The sequence below is a fragment of the Xenopus tropicalis genome, chromosome 10, assembly GCF_000004195.4.
Source record: "Xenopus tropicalis strain Nigerian chromosome 10, UCB_Xtro_10.0, whole genome shotgun sequence".
NCBI classification, from domain to species: Eukaryota; Metazoa; Chordata; class Amphibia; order Anura; family Pipidae; genus Xenopus; species Xenopus tropicalis.
Genome location: NC_030686.2, coordinates 17,586,618 through 17,595,766, shown reverse-complemented (window position 1 = coordinate 17,595,766; position 9,149 = coordinate 17,586,618). Strand labels below are relative to the sequence as shown.

The window sequence follows — 9,149 nt, the reverse complement described above, 5'->3', positions numbered from 1 at the left end:
GGCCGGCAATAGGTGGGAACGCAAGTGACACTTTTTTGTCCAATATGTTGTACCACACTGATAGCTTACCAACAGCTATATTTTATGCATGCATCTACTGGAGAACTTTAATACAAAATCTTTTTACCACTTGCAAATATTTTCACTAATTGCCACTCTAGGATAGCCATGCCTCTAAATTATTACCTGGCTTCCTGTAGTGATATAGGAGCCAAACCTTAGCTATAGAAGGTGAGTATGGCACACACAGGCAGCATAGGGCAGGCAGAGTATGGCACATACTGGCAGCATAGGGCAGGTAGATTATGGCACACACAGGCAGGGTAGGGCAGGTAGAGTATGGCACACATAGGCAGTACTTTCCCTGCCCTATGCTGCCTGTGTGTGCCATACTCTGCCTGCCCTATGCTGCTTGTGTGCGCCATACTCTGCCTGCCCTATGCTACCTGTATGAACCTCACTCTACCTACCCTTAGCTGCCTGTGTGTGCCATACACAGTACATACAGTGACACTATGCTGGCACTGTTTCTACAGTCTGTGGTGTGAAGAAATGAACAATGTGGGTGATTACAGCCTGAGCCTAAAGTGTGAAAACAATGCAGTGGGTAAACAATGCAGGGATTAAAAAGTTTGCACACTACAGGGTTTTACATGTTTAAACAATACAGGGGGATTACAGCCTGAATCTGAGGTGTGAACCATGCAGGGGGCCATTTAATCTCAATACTGATACCAGTACACAAAGTTAAGCCATCAAAGCAGCCAGACAGGTGGGGGGGGGGCGCGAGCCGCCAGTTGGACAGCACTGCTTTAGAGCATGGGACTTATAAGACATAATGACTGCATATGACTATGCAGGTCCATTGGTTGCTAAATAGGATGGAAATCATTCTAAAGAAAAGCAAAGTAAAAAAATCTTTGCCTTGCCAATACAAGCTGAACATTCTTGCCTTGCCTTGTAGGAGGAGTGGCACTTCTGAGTGTCCTTGTGTATGCTACAGCTTTAATTGTGTGCAAGCATGATGTATGTTGTAATATTTTCTGTCTATTGGTTTTGTCTTTGACATAACCAATGGCAAATCAATGGCACAGTGGTTAGCACTGGGGCCTTACAGTGCTGAAGTTCAAGGTTTGATTCCAGCAAGGGCACTGTCTGTGGCAAGTGTGTATGTTCTCCCTGTGCTTCTGTGGTTTCCTCCTAAACATACAAGGAGGTTAATTGGCTCCTATGTGGATGGATTGTAAGCTCCACTGGGGCAGGGGCTGATGTGAACGATCTCTATCAGGGGCGGGCTAAGCCGACCGGGCGCCCTAGGCAACCCGGTCGGCCACCTCGCTCCTGCACCTTTCCCCCCCTCGCGTTTCAGCGTGCATGTGCAGTTCCGGGGGACGGCGGCTACGCGATACTTCATTGCCCCCACCGCATAATGACAAGCGGCGGGGGCAATGAAAAAGGAGCTAGAGGTAGGCAGGCGAGGCTCCTGTCTGGCACCCCCCAGTCGTTGCGCCCTAGGCAGCTGCCTCTTCTGCCTACCCTTGTAATGAGCTGTGGATATTTTGGTGTAATATAAAGGATGATCATAAGATAATGTCGTCTGGGCATTCTAATGCTATAGTGCTCTCTGCTGGTCAGTTTTGTGAAACATAACTAAAAGGGTGGTTCTTTTCTTGTTTAAAAGAACACACCAACTCAGGGTATAAAGGAGTTCCTAACAAACTGGCAGCCCCCAGTGATCTTGGGTCCTTTCTAAATGAATATCTTGGCCTAGGATATCAAATATCCGGCCAACTATGGCAGTCTTAGTTTTAAACTATTTATGGACTACTTATGGAATACCATAGACAGAGATACAGAAACAGTTATTCTTCAATTCAAATATCTAGCCCAACCCCACACCTCTTCGTTTTAAAAAGCTACAGTCAATATACAAAGAAAACATTTATTGAACTAGTTAAAATGTTAAAACTAGAAAATAATAATTTATGCTTTAAAGGGCTACATTTTTCTTCTTTATCCACAGCCAACGCACCTGCTACGCTCCCATAAAGTCTTTAAACTTCAGTTTCTGGATCAAATTTAAGCAGACATCAGCTGCAGCAGTACCAACAGCATTTCATTGAATAAATGATGAAAACATATTATTGAGCAGACTAGAAAACATAAACCCATGACCCTCTAAGGCTGATGCCACACGTGGCCCCAAGCCTGCTACTTGTGCCTGCACCCGAATGAATGAGATACGCTCGGGTGCAGGCACATGTAGCCGATATACACATGAAAACGCGTGAGAATGCAAAGTCTCGTGTTTTCATGCGTATATCGGCTACATGTGCCTGCACCTGAGCATATTCCATTCATTCGGGTGCAGGCACAAGTAGCAGGCATAGGGCTGAATTTTCGCCAAGCGTTTTTCCGCTTGCCGAAAATATCAGCCCTACGCCACGTGTGGTATCAGCCTTAGCAAAAAACAGTCTCTGAGTTTGTGAGTTTGCTGCGTGCAGTTGCTTTTTCGCTCACATCCAACAAGAAAGAAACTTCCATTAAGGTAGAAGTCGATGACATCAAACCTTGCATATAAATCAGCTTCCTTCTTAGCACTTGCAGTGTCCACCATCACTTTATCCTTGCTGTCCTTCCTTAATGTGACATCCTTGCTGCTAAGATGCCTTTTGTAAAACCATATCACTGCCGTGATGTTTTCAGGCTTGCAGCGGCAAGGCAGCTCGACACTTGCAAAAATGCAGTTTGCTCAAACATCAAGATACCAGGGCAGTCCTGCTTGCATAAGTCTTTCTGAAGCAGTTGTTTTTAAAGCAATCATTATGAAAATAAACATAATATAAAATATTTTCATTTTGAAGGTGTAGTTTCTGAAACAAGAACAAAGCACAGTACGTTATTGTAATGAAACTGACAATGACATACAAACCAATGTTTCCCCCAACTGCCCCTGAATCCCACGTAATACAGATAAACACAATTTGATTCCCTTCTAACATCCATTTATAAGAATCAGCTTACATATGTTACCTTCTTATTACATATTATATTTATATATATTTGAAGAAATTAGTTGCCCCAGTCCATCTAATGAATATAATAAATTTCTATAACTTAAACTTATGTTTTTAGGTGATTTGAAAGGTCTAATCAAGAGTGTTGTTAATTACAGGTTGAATTTTTTAATTGCCTGACATTTTGTAGAATTACATGGTAGTACAGGTATAGGACCTGTTATCCAGAATGCTCGGGACCCGGGGCTTTCCGGATAAGGGATCTTTCCATAATTTGGATCTACATGCCTTAAGTCTACTAAAAAATCATTTAAACATAATTTAAACCCAATAAGATTGTTTTGCCTTCAATAAGGAGTCATTGGGGCCGATTCACTAAAGGTCAATAACACTTATTGCATGCTTTTTTTGCGTTAAAAAGCATGCGATAATCAAGTTCCGATTCATTAAAGTGATTTTGCATGCGTTAAGACGCATATCGCATGCGCAAAAAAACGCAATGCGTTATTTACCTTGCATTGCGTTAATTCTCACATAGAATAATACTAACGCATGATTCACAAACAGATATGAAAAGTTAAACGCACTAAATATCGCATTAGTCTGTGCAAGTATTAACACCTACTTGGGGCAGGCGGTACTTAAAGGATATTGTGGTTCGTGAGCTTTTGGCAACACAACATGGAGTTTGCAGTGGGATTTTTTCAAGTATGTGTTGGCCCTAGAGTCATGCAGCCTCCAGTTTTCAGGGAAATGGTCATTCTCAAAACAACAATTAAACTACAGTGATCATAACTAAAAGATGTGAAATGTAGAATTAGGTTATGTACATCTGGTTCTATTTTCATTAGTTATGAGCATTGCACTTAAGATGGTGGGAAGGTGCAGAACAGATCTCTTTACTATTTCTGTTTTTAATTACAGTATGAATCCTGTGCAAATCCCAATGAATTTCCTGCAACATCAGTCAGCAAATATTAGGGGGGAAGTTCTAGCTTCCAGTTAATAAACTGTTTTCTTTGCTGTCTCCATTTTGCTCTCTTCATAAATCTGCCCTTTAGCTCTGTTATCCTTATTTCTGCTCCCCCCAAAATATATCACTCCCTTTATTTAAAACCTGTTGTTTTCTTTCTATAACCTTCTATATGCTTCCGGGTGCTGGCACAACACGAAAAGTTATGGGCGGATTGTCAGCCTAGCAGACTGACAATCAGCCCTGTGAGACCTTGCCCTAAAGGCATTAGTAGTTCAGCGGGCTGAAATTCTGATTCTTCTTTCACTGCATCCTTGCATCCCTCTAGTTCTAAGGTGAGAGAGTGTGGCTTGCACTTCTAAATGAAATTCTCAACCGAGAAGCACAGTATGCAAACTTGCTCCAAGCTCTTTCTTGTAAGCCTGCACAATTGTGGCAGCTAGTTAAAGAAGAATTAGAGTTTCAGACCACTGAACAAAAGATTCCCTTTACCTTTTTTCCCCATGTCTGCGATATGCCAATGGGGGTAGGGGGGCAGAAAAAAGGGAGAGTGGTAGGGAGCTGCCGATTCTGTTGTCACCCTACTCGAGCACGGCTTCCTACAGAGTGCACACAAAGAACTGCGCTTTAAGTCTGCTAATTTCCATTGGAGACCCTCTCACCAGACTGACCAACAACTCCCTTACTTCCACCCCATTTTGCCAAATAAAAACATTATTTCTGACAAGTTGCCCTGAATGATAGAAATATTATAACTGCCAAATGCTAAAAATAGTATCCCTGGCATCTGTCATTTTGTGTGCACTATTTTAGTTTTATGTTGCACAGTGGGGCATTTATACTATTGTGAGGGCATTTTGTAATTTGTTTCTGTTACCATACTATGGGGCTGATTTACTTACCCACGAACGGGTCGAATGGAGTCCGATTGCGTTTTTTTCGTAATGATCGGTACTTTGCGATTTTTTCGTATGTTTTGCGATTTTTTCGGATTCTTTACGAATTTTTCGGATCCAATACGATTTTTGCGTAAAAACGCGAGTTTTCCTATCCATTACGAAAGTTGCGTAAAAAGTTGCGCATTTTGCGTAGCGTTAAAACTTACGCGAAAAGTTGCGCATTTTTCGCGTAAGTTTTAACGCTACGCAAAATGCGCAACTTTTTACGCAACTTTCGTAATGGATACGAAAAACTCGCGTTTTTACGCAAAAATCGTATTGGTAACGAAAAATTCGTACAGAATCCGAAAAAATCGCAAAATGTTCGTTTTCAAGTCGGAACTTTTCCAATTCGGGTCGGATTCGTGGGTTAGTAAATCAGCCCCTATGTGTTAAGGTGATCCTTTTCCTCAAAAATGTTCCCAGTGTTTTTTACTTTTAAGGTCTTGCAGTAGGGAATATATCTGAGAAAAGGTGTGAGTTGGAACAGCTGTTGATAGATATAAATCCTCAGAGAGCTGGTAGGTTTGAAATAACTGACAGCTATATAAATCTTTGAGGAAAAGCGGTTTCACTGACCCTGGGGCAATTCTCACTCGGAGGTGCCCTAAGGCAGTTCTTGTGATGCTGCCCCCCAAAGTGCTTACCTTTCCTGCGCCAGAAGGGGGCTGGGGGGGCCATATCGATAGTTTAGAGAGCGCAATTGCACTCTCTGCACTAGTTTAAAGAGGTGGTTCCCATTTAAGTTAACTTTTAGTATGTTACAGAATTTGTCTTCATGTTTTATTTGTTATAGTTTTTGAATCATTAGCTTCTTCTGCTGAATCATTAGCTTTCAAACAGGTGTCACTGCCCCCAGCAAACAAAAACTACTGTTCCACCTGTGAGGTTACAATTTTATTGTCACTGTTACTTTTTATTCTGTTTAGGCCTCTTCTATTCATCTTCCAGTATCTCAATCACACCACTGCTGGCATTGCTAGGCTAACTTGGACCATAGCAACCAGATTGCTGCTGAAAGTCAAAACTGGAGAGCTGCTGAGCAAAAAAAGCTAAATAAAAAAAAATAAAAAAAGACTAATTGCAAATTAGTCACAAACAACTTCATTTCACTCTCTACATCATACTAAAAGGCCGTTTTAAGATGAACAACCCCTTTAAAGTTACCAGGAGCAGCTTTTTGCCACCCCTGGTAACTTTGGGGGTGCTGCTGTCTGAGGCGAGTTTTCCTACTTGCTTCATGGCAGCAGCGCCCCTGCCCAGACCAAACGGCACAAGTGTGAAGCCCCAGCTCACCTGGCCAAATGCCTTCTCAGAACTAGTGGACAGAGGTAAATATGGTGAGGCTGTGACTGCCTGTCTCTCCCTCTGTGTGTGTCTGTGCAAGGAGGGGGGAGGAGCCCCACCCCTGGGATCTGACAGGAAGGAAGGCCGGCCTGCTAGGAGAGAGAAGCAGCAGTGTGAGAGATACCACATATGTGTAGAAAGTCAGTGGGGAACCCCAAGTGGCAGAAAAGCGCACTCTGTTTAGGGTGGGGAAGGAAAGGGAGTCCATGTCAGGGCTCTGAAGAACAAAGCGTGCTCTTTTCAGGGCACGGAAAGCCAAAGGGAGTCCTCAAAGGGAGGGCTCTGAAGAAACTGCTACATAAGTGGGGAGCCCCCAGCAGCTCAGAGACCAAACAAGTCTGCAATATTATGTGAAGTGGCTTCTGGATAGCACACAATATATATATGCGAGTTATTGAACCGTAGTGTCCAGCAGATAAACCTATCAAACATTGCTCTGTGTGTGACTGTGTATCAGAGAAGTTCCCAGGGAAGAGCATTACAGCCCCATCTGTCCAAAACCTGGGATACAGGTTCAGGGCGGACAGATAAATAGTAACTCCCCTCTGGCCATAATCCACAGATCCACAGAGGTCAGAGAACAGTAGATGCCGGAGATCTGGCAGTGAAAGGGGGATGAGGCTACATATTAATTGAATATGCACCATAATAAGGCCTTTTTAGGTAGATGTCTTCTAAATAACTAGCCAAATACCAGGAGAAGACATTCCTAGAGACCCTGCATATGTACGACTTCTGAGCAGTATGCTAGATACTCAGCGACATGTATCCTACAGATGTCTAATAAGCTATTGTATGAGACAAAATGGCCTTGTTGGCCTAATATATAAATTGGTCTATGAAATAGACTATTGGACCTATTGTGACAGTCTTGGACTCAAATTAATTGTCTATGTATTTTTCCTAGTTCCTATAAAATATTTTCCACAATTCAGAACAAATACCCAATCAACAGACATCACTAAAAAATATCTTGTTTAACCCTACCTCATTCCGCTTCATTTTAAAAAGGTTGCAAAAGAAACAAAGGTGGTTCTATTTAAAAAAATATATATATATTGAATAAGTTCAAATGTTAAAATTAGAAAATATTAGTTTATGCTTTAAAGGGCCATTTTGCCTTAGGTTATAATTTTTTTTAATGGGAATATCAAGAGGTTTGTATAATCATTACCATATTGCTGGTAATGGATTATGCAACATTACAGCACAAGGAAAGCCTATCACAGAAGTGTATTTTTCAGTCTTCTTCTATACTAAGAGAATTGCAAAAAAATGTTTGGGCATGTTGCTCCATTAAAAGAAGGAATGGGCAACTAGAGGCTGAACTAGCAAAACCAAAAATTTAAGTTTAAATAAGTTTTTGGCTGCTGGAGGGACCCTGAATTTTGTAGTACATTAGTCTCTGGAGGGCCTCCAGTTGCCCTATAATGTATTAAAAATATGCAACGTCATTGTTGCAGAGTTGTACCAGGAGGTCTTAATTTGGTGAAGTTTTCATAGACATAATTGATAAGTTTCCCCCCCAATCGATAAATATGATTTTGGTGGGCAATTGGCATTTTGGATGAAAACCAAAGTTTTTTTTAAATACACTGCCAAATAATTTACACCATTCACAATTTTTCTCAGCTTGCCTGTTCTATTCTCGTGACAGGGAACTTCACAGTGGCTCGAATCTTTCAGGGATAGCCCCATTAAACGTATTTATCTTTGATTTTGGTAGCGTGGATTTATTGGATATTAATTGATATTAGATACTGACATAGCACAGGCCAGATTTCCTTTCTAAATACTTTTCTTTCCTGGGCCTTGTGTCTTATGCTCCCCAGCAGTATCTAACTTTTTTGCCAGGTGGAGGCCAAATAGGAAGAGCCACTCTTACTATATTAAGCCTTAACAGGAAATGGTCACAACCTTCCTGGGCCAATAGGTCATGCATCTCACCCAGAGGCACAGGTTACTTTACTGGGACTTCCTTAGCTAACAGGGGATTTTCAAAGCTACTATGGGATTTAATCCCATGGGTCCCTACACATCTCTCACGCTTGGGTCTGCCAAAAATCACTTACTTTCTACCACTGGTTGGTTCAACATATTGGCTTGGGGTAGAAAATAACCAGTCACTAAGTGGTACCTTACAAAAGGGCACACCCCAGTGATTCTTTAGTATCCATCTCCTTTATGTAGTAATTCCTAATTATTAAAACAATAACTGATGCACTTACATCAAGATTTTCTAATTAATATCTTGGCCTATGATATAAACTATTTGGCCAACATTTAGGTCTTGGACCTAAATGGACTCTTCTATGAATTATTCCTTGTTATAAAAAATTTTCTGTAAACAAATTTTTGTTTGTTCTGGGAACAAATACCCAAACAACAGACAGCAGTACAGAAAAGGTTATTCTTCCATTATAGATCTATAATGTCTTGTCCAACCACACCTCTTACCTCTTCATTCTTTAAACAGTGGCAGAAATCACTATAGAAAGAAAACAAGGTACAATGATGGTTCTTTTGTAAAATAAAATATTTATTGCATTAGTTCCAGTGTTAAAACTAGAAATTATTAGCGGCGATTTACATTCTAGCCGGTGGGATGGCATTACGGGGAGATTAGCGCCCGTGACAACGGAGATTTGTCTTGGCGCGACTAATCTCCCCATGTGTCATGGCCCTTAGGTGCACAGAATCTGCAGTGGTATCAGGTGCGTGCTATGTGCATAGCACAGTCCCAACCCTCCTCCCTCTCCTCCAACTCCACCGCCATCGCACCTGATCCACTCCCAGAAAGTGGTAGAAATCACAAATCTGGTGATAAAATATCTTCGGTTCCACTAGCTTTAAACTTCCGCTTCTGGATCAAAT

The 9,149-nt window shown here is 41.5% G+C and overlaps 1 protein-coding gene across 1 annotated transcript in view; it reads right to left on the bottom strand.

Annotated features, from left to right (window-relative positions):
* myo1d (myosin ID) overlaps positions 1 to 2,739 on the bottom strand; it is a 93,281-nt gene extending 90,542 nt beyond the window's left edge. Inside the window, exon 1 of the mRNA XM_031894864.1 lies at positions 2,571 to 2,739. Within this exon, the coding sequence (XP_031750724.1) occupies positions 2,571 to 2,617 (47 nt within the window). The 5' untranslated portion in view covers positions 2,618 to 2,739. The remainder of the gene's footprint in view (positions 1 to 2,570) is intronic.
* Positions 2,740 to 9,149: the final 6,410 nt, after the last annotated feature.